Genomic DNA, 20,631 nt, shown 5'->3' on the forward strand with positions numbered 1-20,631 from the left:
CGGCCTGGGGGTGGGTGGGGGTGGGGAGGGTGCTCTGACCTCGGGGGGGGGCCTCCGATGCGGCCTGGCCCGTGATCGGGGCCCACCGATCGGCGGGCCGGTGTCTCTGGCTGGGGGACTCATTTCCTATGCCCTGGCTCCCGTAGTCCTGCGCCATGTTGCATCGAGGCCGACGCTTTGAAGGAAGCCAATGAGCATGCGCGCGTTGGCGCGGCGCCACTGCGCATGCGCGGATCCCGCGGTGCCCAGTTCGCGCCGGGATCGCCAGCTGGAGCAGCGCGAACCGCTCCAGCGACGTGCTGGCCCCCTGTAGGGGCCAGAATTAGTCCTGGCAGAAGCCCGTTCACACCGTTGGATAACGCGATGGTGTTTACGACGGCGTGGACACTCTGCCGCAGGATGGGAGAATCCTACCTACGCTTACCGCTCCAAAGAAATCCGATAGTTCCAGACCTTTTCCTCAAATGTTTAAAGCCCACAAGTCATGTTCCTGATACTTTGTTTTTGTTTGAAGACACTTGCACTTTTAAACATGCAGCTGCCTTTGCACAACCGCAGATGTGCAAAGTGTGTCCTGCTCCCGTTCTCCCGCCCGGTGAAAATGGGTTTCGGGATCGGGGGTGGAACTTACAGATTGTGAGCTGCAAAAACTCAGCTCTTCTGCTCTCTGCTTGGGTTTTCTTTCTTTAATTGACAATAGGCCCGCGAGTAGAAAGCATTCCTGGATTCAAGCACAAAGGTAGCATCCAGTCATAATGTGTAGGGTAAACTGAGACGCCAAGGGAACATTTTTCTGACCTGCCCGCTGCTGGGGACTTCCAGTCCCACCAAAGGTCAATGGAATTTTGGCTGGCCTGCCGCATCCCCCGTGGAATGTCCTATCATGACGGGGCCGGACATTGGGCCACACCGGAGCATAGTGGTTAGCACAATTGCTTCACAGCTCCAGGGTCCCAGGTTCGATTCCCGGTTTTGGTTACTGTCTGTGCGGAGTCTGCACGTTCTCCCTGTGTCTGCGTTAGGTTTCCTCCGGGTGCTCCGGTTTTCTCCCACAGTCCAAAGATGTGCAGGTTAGGTGGATTGGCCATGCTAAATTGCCCTTAGTGTCCAAAATTGTCCTGAGTGTTGGGTGGGGTTACTGGGTTATGGGGATAGGGTGGGGGTATGAGCTTGGGTAGGGTACTCTTTCCAAGAGCCGGTGCAGACTCGATGGGCCGAATGGCCTCCTTCTGCACTGTAAATTTTATGTATGTGTATGACACAACTCATTTATCTTTCTTAAAAGAGATATAAGTGGGACTTCTGGTGGTGGCCATGAAGTAAGTGGTCACACGAAAGGTAGTTCTCTCCTCAGACCTCCTTATTAGACCTTTAACCCCACCAAACTGGCAACAAAAGGGCAAACGTCCCCCAGATTAACCCCCTCACCCCAGCGCCCCCCACCCCCCGCCCCCATCCACCGCTGTAGTAACCAGGATGCCAACGAGCAGGCTGGTAAAACAGCAAGAGCAGGGAGAGGAAAACATTGACCCCTGAACAGGGAGACCTAAGTGGCAGCCAAGGATTGACCATGGTTGACCCTATGGGATCATCAAAGCTGACCCAGGCAACGAAGGAGACGCTGTTGGAGTTCATCACATCGGAACTCCAGAGGCACAGAGATACGATGAAAGAGGACCTCATTAGCGGTGGGGTCAGGATTAGAGGTCCCGTTGGCCCCTATAAAGGAAGCGATGGACAAAGTGGACTGGAGACTGGGGTCCCAAGAGGCAATGAACCGTCTATCCTTAAGAATCCTTATGTTTCAATGAGATCACCTCTCATTCTTCTAAATCCCAATGAATAGAGTCCCAACTTGTTTAACCTTTGCTCATAAGACAATCACTCCATACTGGGGATCAGCCTAGTGAACCTTCTTTGAACCACCCCCAGTGAAATAGCTTTTCTTAAATAAGGGGACCAAAACTGCTCACAGTACTCCAGATGTGGACTCACCAGTACCTTGTACAGTTGCAGCAAGACTTCCGGACTCTTATATTCCAACTTTCTTGAAATCAGAATCAACATTCCATAAGTCTTCCTGATTACCTGCTGTACCTGTGTACGAGCTTTCTGTGTTTCGGGCACAAGTACCCCCAAGTCCCTTTTTGTTGCAGCTTTCTGCAGTTTCTCCATTTAAGTAATACTCTGGGCTGGATTCTCCAGTCGCCGACACCGGAATCGCGTTCGACTGGAGAATCACAGTTCCCTCCATGTATGGACGACCTCAGGCAGCCACCCCCTGATGCTCCACCACCGCGACGGTGCGGAACACATGTGGTCTCATCCATCGGGAACTCAGCGTGGCGGTTGCGGACTCATGCAGCACCGCCACAGTTGGGGGAGGGCCGATCTGCGGGCGGTGGGGACATTATTCGGGGCTGGGGGCACTGTGATGGGACAGTCTGGGGCACGCCAGCCAGCCAAAAGGGGGGACTATTTCGCGGGCCGGGTCCGCATGCGGCCTCCGCCATGAAGCATGGCGCGGCCGCTGCACGCCGCCGGCGTGTGCATGCACGGCACTTCAACAAGGCCAACCTCAAGAGTGTACTGCCAAACTTCCACCAGCACATCTCCTGTCCCACCAGGGGCGACAACACTCTTGACCACTTCTACTCAAAAATCAAGGGCGCCTACCATTCCATCCCCCGACCGCACTTTGGGAAATCAGACCATAAGACGGTGCTCCTTCTCCCGGCATACAAGCAGAAACTCAAGCGGGAGAATCCAGCTAAGAAGGTTGTGCAGTGCTGGCCCGAGGAGACAGAAGAGCTCTTACGTGACTGCTTAGAGACAGTGGACTGGTCCATATTTAAGAACTCAGCGACCAACTTAAATGAGTATGCCACCACCGTCACAGACTTCATCAGCAAATGTGTGGACGACTGCGTGCCAAAGAAAGCAGTACGTGCGTTCCCCAACCGGAAACCATGGCTCAATCGCGAGATTGACTCCCTACTGAAGGACAGACCTGAGGCGTTCAAGGCAGACGACCCTGACCTATACAAGAAATCCAGGTACGACCTCCGCAAAGCCATCCGGAATGCCAAGAGAGAATATCAGACCAAGCTAGAGTCACAGACAGACTCTCGGCGGTTGTGGCAAGGACTAAACAACATAACGGGTTACAAAGCGAAGCCGAACAGTATCTCTGGCAGCAGCGCACCCCTCCCCGATGAACTCAATGCATTCTATGCCCGGTTCAAGCAGGTAACCAACAATCCGCTGTCGAGTGTCCCAGCAGCCCATAATTCACCCATACCCACCATCACAGCTTCCGAAGTCAGATTGGCCTTCCTGAAAGTGAACCCTCGAAAGGCGACGGGCCCAGACGGGATCCCTGGTCGTGCACTCAGAGCCTGCGCGGACCAGCTGGCAGAGGTATTCATGGACATCTTTAACCTGTCCCTACTCCACTCCGAGGTCCCCACCTGCTTCAAGAAGACCACCATCATACCGGTACCAAAGAAGAACCAGGCAACGTGCCTCAATGACTACCGACCAGTGGCCCTGACTTCAGTCGTAATGAAGTGCTTCGAGAGGTTGATCATGAAGCGCATCACCTCCGTACACCCAGAACGCCTTGATCCACTGCAATTCGCATACCGCTGCAACCGGTCCACATCAGACACCATTTCCCTGGCCCTACACTCATCCCTAGAGCATCTTGAAAACAAGGACTCCTACATTAGACTCCTATTTATTGACTACAGCTCCGCCTTCAACACCATAATCCCAGCCAAGCTCATATCAAAGCTCCAAAACCTAGGACTTGGCTTCCCACTCTGCAACTGGATCCTCGATTTTCTGACCAACAGACCACAATCAGTAAGAACAACAACACCTCCTCCACAATAGTCCTCAACACCGGTGCCCTGCAAGGCTGCGTACATAGCCCCCTACTCTACTCCCTGTACACACACGACTGCGTGGCAAAACTTGGTTCCAACTCCATCTACAAGTTTGCTGACGATACGACCATAGTGGGCCGGATCTCGAATAACGATGAGTCCGAATACAGGAGGGAGATAGAGAACCTAGTGGAGTGGTGCAGCGACAACAATCTCTCCCTCAATGCCAGCAAAACTAAAGAGCTGGTAATTGACTTCAGGAAGCAAAGTGCTGTACACACCCCTGTCAGCATCAACGGGGCCGAGGTGGAGATGGTTAGCAGTTTCAAATTCCTAGGGGTGCACATCTCCAAAAATTTGTCCTGGTCCACCCACGTCGACGCTACCACCAAGAAAGCACAACAGCGCCTATACTTCCTCAGGAAACTAAGGAAATTCGGCATGTCCACATTGACTCTTACCAACTTTTACAGGTGCACCATAGAAAGCATCCTATCAGGCTGCATCACAGCCTGGTATGGCAACTGCTCGGCCCAGGACCGCAAGAAACTTCAGAGAGTCGTGAACACTGCCCAGTCCATCACACAAACCTGCCTCCCATTCCATTGACTCCATCTACACCTCCCGCTGCCTGGGGAAAGCAGGCAGTATAATCAAAGATCCCTCCCACCCGGCTTACTCACTCTTCCAACTTCTTCCATCGGGCAGGAGATACAGAAGTCTGAAAGCACGCATGAACAGACTCAAAAGCAGCTTCTTCCCCACTGTCACCAGACTCCTAAATGACCCTCTTATGGACTGATTTCATTAACACTACACCCTGTATGCTTCATCCGATGCCAGTGCTTACGTAGTTACATTGTATATGTTGTGTTGCCCTATTATGTATTTTCTTTTATTCCCTTTTCTTCTCGTGTACTTAATGATCTGTTGAGCTGCTCGCAGAAAAATACTTTTCACTGTACCTCGGTACACGTGACAATAAAAGTTGTGGTCCCAGCTTAATAGCTCATGCCAATAAGCAAGTGATCCAGTGATCTGATTATGAATTTATATCAGTGATCATGTGCGGAAATCTCCGTCCCATTAGACCCGTTTTCTCGGGCGATGCGCCCCCGCCTGCAGAGGAATCCTGCATCCTGACAGCCGGCCAATGTGTTTCCCATTGTGGCCACCCCCACGCCATCGGGAAATCCATGGGTGCACTGCGCTGTGGTGAAGCCGAGGATCCCGCTGACGGAGAATCCCGCCCCATGCAAAAATGAAATTTTTTTTCCATGATAATGCCATATTAAGGCAATCATGTCGAATATGTGAGAAATATCTGTATGCACAGCAGGACTTTCTATTCCTTCCCACCTTTGTTAATTTGGAATACTTATCTTTACATATCTCTACTTTTCAGGCATCTGACATTGCACACAAGGTGTGAATGAGACAAAATGCAATTCCTTAATACATTCAAAAAAATTCTCTGGGTCAATAAAAAGAAGAAATAGAACATAGAATATAGAACAATACAGCGCAGTACAGGCCCTTCGGCCCACGATGTTGCACCAAAACAAAAGCCATCTAACCTACACTATGCCATTATCATCCATATGTTTATCCAATAAACTTTTAAATGCCCTCAATGTTGGCGAGTTCACTACTGTAGCAGGTAGGGCATTCCACGGCCTCACTACTCTTTGCGTAAAGAACCTACCTCTGACCTCTGTCCTATATCTATTACCCCTCAGTTTAAAGTTATGTCCCCTCGTGCCAGCCATTTCCATCCGCAGGAGAAGGCTCTCACTGTCCACCCTATCTAACCCCCTGATCATTTTGTATGCCTCTATTAAGTCTCCTCTTAACCTTCTTCTCTCCAACGAAAACAACCTCAAGTCCATCAGCCTTTCCTCATAAGATTTTCCCCCCATACCAGGCAACATCCTGGTAAATCTACTCTGCACCCGCTCCAAAGCCTCAACGTCCTTCCTATAATGCGGTGACCAGAACTGTACGCAATACTCCAAATGCGGCCGAACCAGAGTTCTGTACAGCTGCAACATGACCTCCTGACTCCGGAACTCAATCCCTCTACCAATAAAGGCCAACACTCCATAGGTCTTCTTCACAACCTTATCAACCTGGGTGGCAACTTTCAGGGATCTATGTACATGGACACCTAGATCCCTCTGCTCATCCACACTTTCAAGAACTTTACCATTAGCCAAATATTCCGCATTCCTGTTATTCCTTCCAAAGTGAATCACCTCACACTTCTCTACATTAAACTCCATTTGCCACCTCTCAGCCCAGCTCTGCAGCTTATCTATATCCCTCTGTAACCTGCTACATCCTTCCACACTATCGACAACACCACCGACTTTAGTATCGTCTGCAAATTTACTCACCCACCCTTCTGCGCCTTCCTCTAGGTCATTGATAAAAATGACAAACAGCAACGGCCCCAGAACAGATCCTTGTGGTACTCCACTTGTGACTGTACTCCATTCTGAACATTTCCCATCAACCACCACCCTCTGTCTTCTTTCAGCTAGCCAATTTCTGATCCACATCTCTAAATCACCCTCAATCCCCAGCCTCCGTATTTTCTGCAATAGCCTACCGTGGGGAACATTATCAAACTGTAAATTCTATGATAATCTATGATAAACGCTTTGCTGAAATCCATATACACCACATCAACTGCTCTACCCTCATCTACCTGTTCAGTCACCTTCTCAAAGAACTCAATAAGGTTTGTGAGGCATGACCTACCCTTCACAAAGCCATGCTGACTATATATTATTCCTATCTAGATGATTATAAATCTTGTCTCTTATAATCCCCTCCAAGACTTTACCCACTACAGACGTGAGGCTCACCGGTCTATAGTTGCCGGGGTTGTCTCTGCTCCCCTTTTTGAACAAAGGGACCACATTTGCTGTCCTCCAGTCCTCTGGCACTATTCCTGTAGCCAATGATGACATAAAAATCAAAGCCAAAGGTCCAGCAATCTCTTCCCTGGCCTCCCAGAGAATCCTAGGATAAATGCCATCAGGTCCCGGGGACTTATCTATTTTCAGCCTGTCCAGAATTGCCAACACCTCTTCCCTACGTACCTCAATGCCATCTATTCTATTAGACTGCGGCTCAGCATTCTCCTCCACAACATTATCTTTTTCCTGAGTGATTACTGACGAAAAATATTCATTTAGTATCTCGCCTATCTCTTCAGACTCCACACACAATTTCCCATCCCTGTCCTTGACTGGTCCTACTCTTTCCCTAGTCATTCGCTTATTCCTGACATACCTATAGAAAGCTTTTGGGTTTTCCTTGATCCTTCCTGCCAAATACTTCTCATGTCCCCTCCTTGCTCGTCTTAGCTCTCTCTTTAGATCCTTCCTCGCTACCTTGTAACTATCCATCGCCCCAACTGAAACTTCACACCTCATCTTCACATAGGCCTCCTTCTTCCTCTTAACAAGAGATTCCACTTCCTTGGTAAACCACGGTTCCCTCGCTCGACGCCTTCCTCCCTGCCTGACCGGTACATACTTATCAAGAACACGCAGTAGCTGATCCTTGAACAAGCCCCACTTATCCAATGTACCCAACACTTGCAGCCTACTTCTCCACCTTATCCCCCCCAAGTCACGTCTAATGGCATCATAATTGCCCTTCCCCCAGCTATAACTCTTGCCCTGCGGTGTATACTTATCCCTTTCCATCATTAACGTAAACGTCACCGAATTGTGGTCACTGTCCCCAAAGTGCTCTCCTACCTCCAAATCCAACACCTGGCCTGGTTCATTACCCAAAACCAAATCCAACGTGGCCTCGCCTCTTGTTGGCCTGTCAACATATTGTTTCAGGAAATCCTCCTGCACACACTGTACAAAAAACGACCCATCTATTGTACTCAAACTATATCTTTTCCAGTCAATATTTGGAAAGTTAAAGTCTCCCATAATAACTACCCTGTTACTTTCGCTCTTATCCAGAATCATCTTCGCCATCCTTTCCTCTACATCCCTAGAACTATTAGGAGGCCTATAAAAAACTCCCAACAGGGTGACCTCTCCTTTCCTGTTTCTAACTTCAGCCCATACTACCTCGGAAGAAGAGTCCCCATCTAGCATCCTCTCCGCCACCGTAATACTGCTCTTGACTAGCAGCGCCACACCTCCCCCACTTTTGCCTCCTTCTCTGAGCTTACTAAAACACCTAAACCCCGGAACCTGCAACATCCATTCCTGTCCCTGCTCTATCCATGTCTCCGAAATGGCCACAACATCGAAGTCCCAGGTACCAACCCATGCTGCCAGTTCCCCTACCTTGTTTCGTATACTCCTGGCATTGAAGTAGACACACTTCAAACCACCTACCTGAACACTGGTCCCCTCCTGCGACGTCAAATCTGTGCTCCTGACCTCTATACTCTCATTCTCCCTTAACCTAAAACTACAATCCAGGTTCCCATGCCCCTGCTGCATTAGTTTAAACCCCCCCAAAGAGCACTAACAAATCTCCCCCCCAGGATATTTGTGCCCCTCAGGTTCAGATGTAGACCATCCTGTCTGTAGAGGTCCCACCTTCCCCAGAAAGAGCCCCAGTTATCCAAAAATCTGAATCCCTCCCGCCTGCACCATCCCTGTAGCCACGTGTTTAAATGCTCTCTCTCCCTATTCCTCATCTCACTATCACGTGGCACGGGCAACAACCCAGAGATAACAACTCTGTTTGTTCTAGTTCTGAGCTTCCATCCTAGCTCCCTGAAAGCCTGCCTGACATCCTTGTCCCCTTTCCTACCTATGTCGTTAGTGCCAATGTGGACCACGATTTGGGGCTGCTCCCCCTCCCCCTAAGGACCCGGAAAACACGATCCGAGACATCACGTACCCTTGCACCTGGGAGGCAACATACCAAACGTGAGTCTCTCACGCTCCCACAAAATCTCCTATCTGTGCCCCTGACTATAGAGTCCCCAATTACTAATGCTCTGCTCCTCTCCCCCCTTCCCTTCTGAGCAACAGGGACAGACTCCGTGCCAGAGGCCCGTACCCCATGGCTTACCCCTGGTAAGTCGTCCCCCCCACAAGTATCCAAAGCGGTATACTTGTTTCTCAGGGGAACGACCGCAGGGGATCCCTGCACTGACTGCTTTTTCCCAGTCCCTCTTACAGTTACCCACCTATCTCCAATCTTTGGTGTAACTAATTCCCTGAAGCTGCTATCTATGACCCCTTCTGCCTCCCGAATGATCCGAAGTTCTTCCAACTCCAGCTCCAGTTCCCTAACTCGGTCTTGGAGGAGCTGGAGATGGCAGCACTTCCTGCAGGTAAAATCAGCAGGGACACTAACTGCATCCCTCACCTCAAACATCCTACAGGAGGAACATTGCACTCCCTTCCCTGCCATTCCTCTAACTTTCTACCAAGATCTGGCTAACAACTAAATTAAATTTTTTATAAAAAATAATAATAATATAATAAAATATGGTACTTACCTCAGACCAATGGGTTTTATTATTAGGTTAGAGGAGGAGGGCGGGTGGGAGACACTACATGTGTAGTGTCTCAGGTTTCCTCTCCACCAGAATTTATTGGTGAGGGTCTTCCCAGACGTCCGCGGGTCAACTTCCTGTTCCCGCCTAAAACACTAATTTTAAAAAAAAATTCTCAGCTCCTGCTGAAATTGACTAACCAGCCAGCTCCACTCCCGCCAAAATCGACTGGCCTGCCCCTGCAAAGATAAGTGCTTTTAAAGGACAGACTTACCTCCCAGCAGCCACTTCCGCACTGCTCCCGCTGAATCTGACTCACCAGCTGATTCTCCCGCCGAAATCGACTGGCCTGCCCCTGCAAAGACAAGTGCTTTTAAAGGACAGACTTACCTCCCAGCAGCCACTTCCGCACTGCTCCCGCTGAAACTGACTCACCAGCTGATTCTCCCACCGAAATCGACTGGCCTGCCCCTGCAAAGACAAGTGCTTTTAAAGGACAGACTTACCTCCCAGCAGCCACTTCCGCACTGCTCCTGCTGAAACTGACTCACCAGCTGATTCTCCCGCCGAAATCGACTGGCCTGCCCCTGCAAAGACAAGTGCTTTTAAAGGACAGACTTACCTCCCAGCAGCCACTTCCGCACTGCTCCCGCTGAAACTGACTCACCAGCTGTTCTCACGCCGAAATCGACTGGCCTGCCCCTGCAAAGACAAGTGCTTTTAAAGGACAGACTTACCTCCCAGCAGCCACTTCCGCACTGCTCCCGCTGAAACTGACTCACCAGCTGATTCTCCCACCGAAATCGACTGGCCTGCCCCTGCAAAGACAAGTGCTTTTAAAGGACAGACTTACCTCCCAGCAGCCACTTCCGCACTGCTCCTGCTGAAACTGACTCACCAGCTGATTCTCCCGCCGAAATCGACTGGCCTGCCCCTGCAAAGACAAGTGCTTTTAAAGGACAGACTTACCTCCCAGCAGCCACTTCCGCACTGCTCCCGCTGAAACTGACTCACCAGCTGTTCTCACGCCGAAATCGACTGGCCTGCCCCTGCAAAGACAAGTGCTTTTAAAGGACAGACTTACCTCCCAGCAGCCACTTCCGCACTGCTCCCGCTGAAACTGACTCACCAGCTGATTCACAAGTTTCCTGTGATAGGAATAACCTGTGTTTCCACTTGTATATGAGTCCAAAACTAGAGGGCATAAATATAAGTGTAACCCCAATGGAGATCCCAGGATCAGGACAATACGATTTCCCATAACCTCCCCAGAATATGAACTTCCCCTTTAGAAGGGGGGGGGGGAAGAGAGAGAGGGAGAGAGAGAGAGAGAGAGAGAGAGGCTGAGGCTTCCCCTCTACAAGGAGAGCTCCAGCTGTACAAAAACCCCGGCCTAGTTGCAGTTCGGGGAAGGAGGCCCTTAGGGGAGTGAAGGAGTATGAGAATTGTATTGAAATAAACCTTGTTCATAATTTCTACTATCGCCTATACCTTCTACTTCTCGCGGATTCAACAATAGGATCGTTAATAAAGCTAACAAGTAATTCAGTGGAAATGTCTCCACTCAGAGAGTGGGCTGAATGTGGAACTTGCTTCCTTATATGGAATAGACAAGATGAACGACAGGTATACATAGAAACATACTTGGAAATAGAAGCAGGAGCCTGCTCCGCCATTCATTATAGTCATGGCTGATCATCAAGTTCAATACCCGAATCCAGCCTTCCCCAATTATCCCTTGATCCCTTTAGACCCAAGAGCTGTATATAACTCCTTCTTTAAATTGCACAATGTTTTGGCCTCAACTACATTTGTGAATGCGAATTCCACTCTCTGGGTGAAAGAATTTCTCCTCATCTCAGCTCTGAAAGGTTAACCCCTCATCCTCAAACATGACCCCTAGTTCTGGCCTCCCGCACTATCAGGAACATTCTTTTTCAATCTACTCTGTCTAATCCTGTTGGAATTTTATAAGTTTCTATGAGATCCCCCTCACTCTTCGAAACTCCAATGAACATAATCCTAATCGACTATGTCTCTCCTCATATGACAGTCCCACCATCCCAGGAATCAGCCTGGTGAACCTTCGCTGCACTCCCTCTATAGCACGAACATCCTTCCTCAGATAAGGACACCAAAATAGCACATAATACTCCAGGTGTGGCCTCACCAATGCCCTGTACAATTGCAGTAAAACATCTCTATTCCTGTACTCAAATTCTCTCGCTGTGAAGGCCAACATACCATTTGCTTCTTTACTGCCTGCTGTACCTATTTAAGGAGAAACTAGATAAATAAACAGCACGGTAGCACAAGTGACTAGCACTGTGGCTTCACAGCACCAGGGTCCCAGGTTCGATTCCCCGCTGGGTCACTGTCTGTGCGGAGTCAGCACATTCTCTCCGTGTCTGCGTGGGTTTCCTCCGGGTGCTCCAGTTTCTTCCCACAGTCCAAAGACATGCAGGTTAGGTGGATTGGCCATGCTAAATTGCCCTTAGTGTCCAAAAGGTGAGGAGGGGTTATTGGGTTACGGGGATAGGGTGGAAGTGAGGGCTCGAGTGGGTCGGTGCAGGCTCGATGGGCCGAATGGCTTCCTTCTGCACTGTATGTTCTATGTTCTAAGTGAGGGCAAAAGAAACAAAAGGATATGCCAACAGGGTAAGATGAAGTTAGGAGGGTGGAAACACCAGCATGGGTCTGTTAGGCAGAATGACCAGTTTCTGTCCATGTAATTGTATGTAGGGAATACTGTGGTTCAGTAGCAGAATCGAGCACAGCAAACTGCAGATGAGGGTGCTGCCGGAGCAGCCAAATATTTATTGGCCACTCTCTCAAGACCGGAGTTTTGTAGCTAAAATGAAAAGAAAAAGATTACAATCCATACATTTTCCAATCACTCATACCTTTTATCTGAGACGATGGGGACACGCCATCCTTTGATTTGACTGAGTTCCGTGTCAGACACCTCAATCTGAAGGGGAAGGCGAGGCACCCAAACAGTGATTTCCAGCGGCGCACTCAAATGCTCATAAGTAAAATTGACAATGGCATTCACTTTGCCCCTCATCTCCTTGCCGTTCACTAAGACATAGTCACATCTGTCAGAAACCTGTGACAAAGGGGAAAAACCTAATCAGAACAGCAGCATCGAGATGAAAATGTCACTTTACACAAGACAGGTACAGACACTCCGCTGAAAGATCCTACGCTCAAAACGGAGTGCATGAATAATCTATTCAAACCCCAAAGCTCCTTAATAAATTACTTTCATCATTACGTGAGAGAAAAAGGTTGAGTGAAATGGCTGCACGATCTTTTTGAGTGAAAGCAAATGATTTTGAGAAATTCAAGATTTAGTCAAGTTATAACTTAATATGTGTCATAATGTAAGCTGTCCCAGAGGTAATTATAAATAAGGACTTGAGAAAGGACTGTCACCTTTTGATATATTGAGTTACAATGTAAAATTGGAATTTCGATCTCAGGAAATCTTTTTTTAGTTGTTCACAGGATTTGGGCTTTGCTGGCTAGGTCGACATTTATTGCCCATCCCTAATTGCCCTTGAGCAGGTGGTGGTCATATGCTTTCTTGAACCGCTGCACTCCATGTGATGTAGGTACACCCACAGTGCTGTTAGGGAGGGATTTCCGGGCTTTTGACTCAGCAATGGTGAACAAATAGCAATGTAGTTCCAAGTAAGGATGGCGTGTAGCTTAATAATAATAATAATAATCTTTATTGTCACAAGTAGGCTTACATTAACACTGCAATGAAGTTACTGTGAAAATCCCCCAGTCGCCATATTCCGGCGCCTGTTCGGGTACACGGAGGAAGAATTCAGAATGTCCAAATTACCTAACAGCACGTCTTTCGGGACCTGAGGGAGGAAACTGGAGCAACCAGAAGAAACCCACGCAGACACAGAAGAACGTGCAGATTCCGCACAAACAGTGACCCAAGCCGGGAATGGAACCTGGGACCCTGGCGCTGTGAAGGAACAGTGATAACCACTGTGCTATCATGCGCGGAACTTGCAGGTGGTGGTGCTCCCACAAATCTGCTGCTCTTGTCCTTCTAGATGGTAGAGGTTGGGGTTTAGAAGGTGCTGTAGTAGGAGCCTTGGTGAGTTGCCACAATGCAACTTGTAAATGGCATACACTACTGCTACTGTGAGTCGGAAGGGAGTGAATGTTGAAGGTGGTGGATGGGGGCCAATCAAACAGGCTACTTTATCCTGGATGGTGTCAAGCTTCTTGAGTGCTGCTGGAGCTGCACTCATCCACGCAAGTGGATAGTATTCCATCACACTCCTGACCTGTGCCTATCAGATGGTGGACAGGCTTTGGGAAACCATAAGGTGAGTTCCTCGTTGCAGAATTCCCAGACTCGGGCCTTCTCAATGACAGCTACTTACACCATCCCAGAATGCTGTGCCACTTTATAAACCAAATAAGGATCAGCTTATTCAATGATATTTGTTGGAATAATATCTGAATCAATGTAACCAGCTCTACTTTCAATCACATAAACATGTCTTCAGTGTGCATTTAAACCAACTCTTCTAGACGACATGGTTAGGACCTTATGTCTCAACTGAAACTCTCACTGCGCCACACGATACAGCATTCTAATAACATACTCAGAGCAACTTAAAACTCAACACACATAATTGGCAAGAAACAAAATAAACACATTATTAACTCGTGAAAAAAAACAAAAACACCGGGGCCGGGATTCTCCGGTCCCCCAGTCGCGTGTTTCTCAGCGATGCGCTGTTCGCTGGCGGCGGGATTCTCTATTCCTGTAGCTCGTCAATGGGATTTCCATACAATTTCAACCCAGAAGAATACAAAGAAGCAAAGTAAAAGAAACAAAGAGTGGAGTTTAGGGTCAAGACATTGTTGTTCATTCACAATATGGAGTAGGTGGAATCCTATAATTCCCCATTTAGTAAATAGCCAGTGTTAACTACTCCATCAGGACGAGGTGTTGAGGTAGGAGGAAGAAGTTTCAGAGCAGTCATCACAAAGCAGCACACTCACTCACCCTCTCGCAGAAATTCAAATGGAAACAAGCCACCAAAGTGGATATTTTCAGAAAGCTTAAATTGAACAAGGCTTCTGTTCTAGTGTGCAAGTTACTCATAAGCACTCTTGTAGTTACACAACAGACTGGCAATATAGTCTACCTATCCATATGATTAGAGATAGGTCCAGTTCTGCCGCCCCCACGATTTTTGTCATCCCCACTAGTGCATTGCCTCTTTGGCCATGGTTGCTGTCCCTAAAAAATGCTGATGACAGGTGATTGATTTTCCAGGATTGCGGATGCTCTTGTGTTTGCACTTGAAGTCGGGAGTGAGTTGATTTTTAAGTCACTGTAGAGTTATACATAGTTCTCCCACAATCATTAAATCTCTTTTCTATAGGCATTCTATTCTGTATTACATCCTTGTTTCTAAAATGACGGCTATTACGGAGTTATAATTTAAGCAATTATAGATGTGAAGAATTCTATAAGCAGTTTAGCCATTGCTGTTACACAATATTGTGCTTTAGTCAATATTTCATTCTTGTTCTTAGTCAGCCATTTAAAATATTCGACTGCTATCTTCCCCTGAGGCAGGGTAAGAGAGACAATAAGAACACACGCCGTCAGATCAGAATCCAGGACTGTCAATAACATTTTGAGATTCAGCTTCATACCTGAATAATCACAAGTAAGCAACCCATTTAAAGGCTTTAACAGATGTCGGACTATGTAAAGATTTAGATCAAACACACTTCAGCTGACAGTGCATGGATTGAACTGTATGTTATTTGACCTGAACAGCTCTGAGTTTGGTCTGTAGAAGCATGTGTTCTTACTGTTTACTTGCAGCTGATATATGTACAGTCTAGCATGGGAAAGACAGACTGGAGGAGGAATTACTTTGGCAATGACAGGAGAGAACATTTTAATGGGAAAGCCAAACTATCGTACTGAGGCACGATCAATTGAACAAAGACTAGAGTTGGATAAAACCGAGGCTTTATTGCTCTAAGATTGTGGCCTCCCACAGCAGCTGGCGAAATGGCTGCTGAATGGAGGACACGCTTATTTATACTCCACCTACTGGGTGGGGCCAGCAGGCAGGGACTACCAGCGAACCTGTAGTACAGGTCCTACCTTACATCACCTAATACAGGTGCAACAGTGGTTTACCACACGTACATCATTATTTTGATGATATGCGACTAAGAAATAGGAACACATGATGAATGTTGGCCTATGTGTTCTTGCATGAGAGCTGGGATACACATAAGATGGGTGTATTCTTACAAAAGATTTCTAAGTATGGTCTCTGGTGGGAAACGAGGTGTGATTCTCATCGGGTGGCTTGGCGCATTCCAGATTACAATTAACCCATGCTTAGAATTTTTTTGGGAGATTGGGGTGAACTGCGGCCAGAATGAGGGGAGTGGGATCTGAAGAGACTGGCAGATCCGGCTCTTCGCATTTTTAAAAGGGCTCTCGATCTCAGCACCTTCCCCCACTTTCTCACGAGCAAAGAATCCCCCCCCTCCCCAATCGCCGGCATCAGGCACCACCCCGAATTGCTGGTACCAGCGTGCACCCCCCCCCCCCCCCCGGGTGAATGACACCCTGCTACAAGGTCGACAAATCCCCCCCTTTCAGGCCCCTCCCACATCACCCCCCCCCCCCCCCCCCGGGGTAAGGCGCTGCCCCCTTCGGTCCTCCCAGTCAGTCTCAGCTGCTCGACATTGCTCCCTAGCACCCTGGCAGTGCAAATCTGGTTGCCACTGCTAGGGGTTTAGCCCATGCCCCTGGCCATCAGGGGGCTACAATGGCCTCCGAGCCCCCCGATTTGGTCATCACCTCTGATCTCTTACGCCGGAGGGTGGGATTAAGTATTCTTATCCCTGAATAGCTTGCTAGTCACAAAAGGGCCTGCAAATGTATCAGGCAGGGCTATCACAACTACAATAGAACAAGTGAAAGTGCTCTCTTCAAGTATTGGCACCATTGTCTTGTTTTTCTTGTTACTTCTTTTGCCAATAGCCCACAATGTTGAAGAATCTTAAAGCCAAAGACCTTTTCATAGTTACAAATCTCTTTTATCAGATATCACTGTTTTTATATTTGTTAAGGTTATCTATGATAGAGTTATAGAAGTTTACAGCAGGAAAGAAAACCACTGAAGCTGTCATGTGTCTGTGACTCACTGCAGGAGCAATCCAAAACTCAGCTCACAATCCGACCATCTCCCACAACCTGTTATTTTTCTCTGCTAGAAATACTTATCCAATTTTCCTCTAAAAGATTCAGCGGTGTCTCACCCACTATCTGTGACAAAGTACTGCATACTCCATCACCCATCTGTACAAAGATGTATCTCCTAATTGTTCAATTTTCCACAGCTGTAGTTACATTGCAAAGTGAAAATTTTACTCCGAGTCAGGTTTTGTACTAGCAAGCTGAACAAATAAGAACACTTCAAAGTAAGTGAGTAACACAGAAGCAATTACTTTAACTTTGTCTTCCTTGATCAGCTATTCTCATTTATGAGTTACAGTGGCATTACGTCGATTTGGAATTGGCTGTATGGGGAACACAATGGGGTTTTTAAGAGATACAAAGTACCTTCTTTTTTAAAAAAAAAAGTGAGGCAGTTTTCAAATAAATATTTTCCAAAATATTTCAGATTGTTTCCCCTCTATTCTCCCCTCAACATGTTCAGAAGGAGGAAACAGCTGGAATGTCCTTCCCAAGCAATATACCACACTGTGGAGGATAATGGACAAGGAAAAGGAGTACGGAAGCAAGAGGCTGTGGGAGTGAGCTGAAGGCAAAGAAAGTGAAGGCACTGACACCTATTTGGTTGGGATGCTAACTTCAGAGGGTAAACCTGAATAAGTCAGATGAAAACAGTGTTAACAATCTTTTGACTTGAGGGTTGAATGCTGCCCAAACTGACCCCCTTGTAAAGGTGTCCAAATCAATCTTTATTATTGTATATAGCAATGGAGTTACTACCTTTCCAGAGGTATGGAGGAAATATGTTTACCCAGCGGCGGGCAGGAGAAAGTCTGGTCAGCAGAGATCACATTAGTCACTCTGCAGCAATTTACAGCAAGGCTTCCACCCCAGGCAGCACGGTGGTGCAGTGGTTAGCACAGCTGCCTCACGGCACCGAGGACCCGGGTTTGAACCCGGCCAAGGGTCACTGTCCATGTGGAGTTTGCACATTCTCCCTGTGTTTGCGTGGGTTTCGCCCCCACAACCCAAAGATGTGCAGGCTAGGTGGATTGACCACGCTAAATTGCCCCTTAATTGGGAAAAAATTAATTGGGTACTCTAAATTTATTTTTAAAAATGCTTCCACCCCTATCTTGGGAGGAAGTCCCCCATTATTGAGCTGCCAGCCAATTAAATGCAGCGGTGATAGCTGCGAGTGGTAGCCACTGCTGGGACTACAGCCCATCCCACCATGTTGAGGAGGCCTAGGTAAGACCAGTGAGTGGGTGAGGAGGAACAGGTTTAAGATGCCAACCAACGTTTTAAGCTTGAAGAGGAGGTGGAGGTGAACTGGGGTGTACGTCTGATAGGTCCAGAGAGCCCACAAGGTAGGTCACACCTCCTCCTGCCTGAAACAGACCGCACAGCTGAGGCTGCATGGCTTCCTGCATGGCATCGCCCACTCAGAGCACGAGTAAAATACACGTGGTGGCGGGATGGGACACTTAAGTGGCCATTCATTGGTTGGCCTCAAAAGACCCAAGGACAGGCGCTTCCCTCCCATTCTGTAAAATTTCAGACACATAGGGTGTAGCGCACAAAGACTCCGAGAGACGAATAGAGTGAAGTCGATGAGGCTTTATTAAGCGTGACTGTTCCCCCGCAGTTCAATAGTAGACTGCCTGCGGGGGAGGACTCCTGGTTCTTATACTCCGCCTTCAGGGCGGAGCTAGAGGTCAACGGCCAACCAGGACCCGGGATCTGTCAGCCAATGACATCACGGCTTCACAGTCCCACATGACCCCTAATGCATACTACCACATAGGGTATTGGCAGATTGGCAACAGGAAGGGCACTGATAAGACCATAAGATATAGAAGCAGAATTAGGCTACTCGGCCCATCGAGTCTGCTCCGCCATTCAATCATGGCTGATATTTTTCTCATCCCCATTCTCCTGCCTTCTCCCCATATCCCTGATCCTCTTATTAGTCAAGAACCTATCTATCTCTGTCAGTGATTTGGCCTCCACAGCCTTCTGCGACAAAGAGTTCCACAGATTCCCCACCCTCTGGCTGAAGAAATTCCTCCTCATCTCAGTTTTAAAGGATCGTAGCTTCAGTCTGAGGATTTTACATGCCCTTCGAGCCCACCACCATCATAGCCTGTGATGAGAGTATGTAAAATACAGCCCCTGGGCAGTGAGGGAAATTAGAAAGCAATTGAATTTTCAAATCTAAGCCGACTTTCACAAAAACAGATTTTTATTTTTTCGGAGTGAAATCAGGAAGCACTTCTTTGCACAAAGGGATTGAATTGGATTGGATTTGTTCATTGTCACATGTACCGTGGTACAGTGAAAAGTATTGTTCTGCGTACAGTTCAGATAGATCATTCCGTACATGACAGAAAATACATAATAGGGCAAACATAAAATACGCAATGTAAATATATAGACACATGCTTTGGGTGAAGCATACAGGAGTGTAGTACTACTCAGTAGAGAAGATGTGTGAAGAGATCAGATCAGTCCATAAGAGAGTCTAGTAACAGCGGGGAATAAACTGTTTTTGAATCTGTTTGTGCGTGTTCTCAGACTTTTGTATCTCCTGCCCGATGGAGGAAATTGAATAGTGAATAAAATGGGTGGGAGGAGTCTTTGATTATGCTGCCTACTTCCCCAAGGCAGCAGGAGATGTAGACAGAGTCAATGGATGGGAGGTGGGTGTATGTGATGGACTGGGCTGTGTTCATGACTCTGTAGTTTCTTACGGTCTTTGGCTGAGCAGTGCCATACTAGGCTGTGATGCAGCCAGGTAGGATGCTTTCTATGGTGCATCGGTAAAAGTTGGTAAGAGTCAAAGGTATAGGCCCTATTGTGCTTTCTTGGTCGTAGCGATGACGTGGGTGGTCCAGGAAAGATTGTTGCTGATGTGCACACCTAGGAATTGAAGCTGTCGACAATCTCCACCTCGGCCCCGTTGATGCAGACAGGGGTGTATATGATACTTTGCTTCCTGAAGTCAATGATCAGCTCCTTAGTTTTGCTGACATTTGAGGGAGAGATTGTTGTCGTTGCACCACTCTACTAGGTTCTCTACCTCCCTCCTGTATTCTGACTCATTGATGTTCGTGATCCGACCCACTACGGTTGTGTCATCAGCAAACTTGTAGATGGAGTTGGAGTCAAATTTTGCCACGCAGTCATGGGTGTACAGGGTGGTGAAAAGTCTAGTATTTTCTCACCAAGTGCTTGTGGTTTTTCGGACATTTGATGAGAGCTGAGAAGCTACAGTAATTTCGTTGAGAGGGCAAAGTGGAGGGCAGCAGAAAGAGGGGCCAAGCTCAGGGGTAGTTGGTGAAGTGGGTGCAGATAAACTAGAGTGGATCTGCGCAAAGAGAATTTAGCATGAATTAATCCTCAGCTATTATACTGTTCTGCTTGTTTGGCTCTGAAATACTTCAATATTACAATGGTTTGCAGCTCTTTATGCCTTGTTGTCAGCAAAGATTGAAACTTTGGGTCAGAGCTAATTCCCCATTACCAAAAGTCGCTCACTCTACATCTGGATAATTGATTTATTTTTTAGAAGTTTCTGTGAATTGCTTGTTATGTCAACGGGACATTGACATAGATTTGCCATCCTTGATTGATGTTCTTATGCTCAGAATGCGTTGTCAGGATTTCCAGCACAATTTTATTTATAGGTCAAAATTATATTGAAAATGAAGTTTAAACCTGCAAAGGAAACGCGAATGTGGCTCAGACGATGTGATCAACACATCACATGTGATATCAGAGGAATGAAATTAACATTGCCAATACAGACTGTTCCAACAATTTCCCTTCTGCTGAAAACCCCCAAGTTCAAGTGAAACACCTTAGGGGGCAATGCAGTAAGTTTTATGGGGTTTTTCGATCAAATTTCAGATATTTTGCTTGTATAATCCAGCCACACAAACCACTGTGTACACACCAAAAATAACACTGAATCAAAAGAAAACTTA

General features: G+C 47.6%; 1 protein-coding gene across 1 annotated transcript in view; it reads right to left on the reverse strand.

The window, feature by feature from the left end:
- LOC140408502 (transmembrane protein 132C-like) overlaps nt 1-20,631 on the reverse strand; it is a 1,621,914-nt gene that overhangs the window by 101,241 nt on the left and 1,500,042 nt on the right. Inside the window, exon 6 of the mRNA XM_072495783.1 lies at nt 12,288-12,493. Coding sequence (XP_072351884.1) covers nt 12,288-12,493 — 206 coding nt within the window. The remainder of the gene's footprint in view (nt 1-12,287; nt 12,494-20,631) is intronic.

This window comes from Scyliorhinus torazame, chromosome 1 (assembly GCF_047496885.1).
Source record: "Scyliorhinus torazame isolate Kashiwa2021f chromosome 1, sScyTor2.1, whole genome shotgun sequence".
In the NCBI taxonomy this organism is placed as follows: Eukaryota; Metazoa; Chordata; class Chondrichthyes; order Carcharhiniformes; family Scyliorhinidae; genus Scyliorhinus; species Scyliorhinus torazame.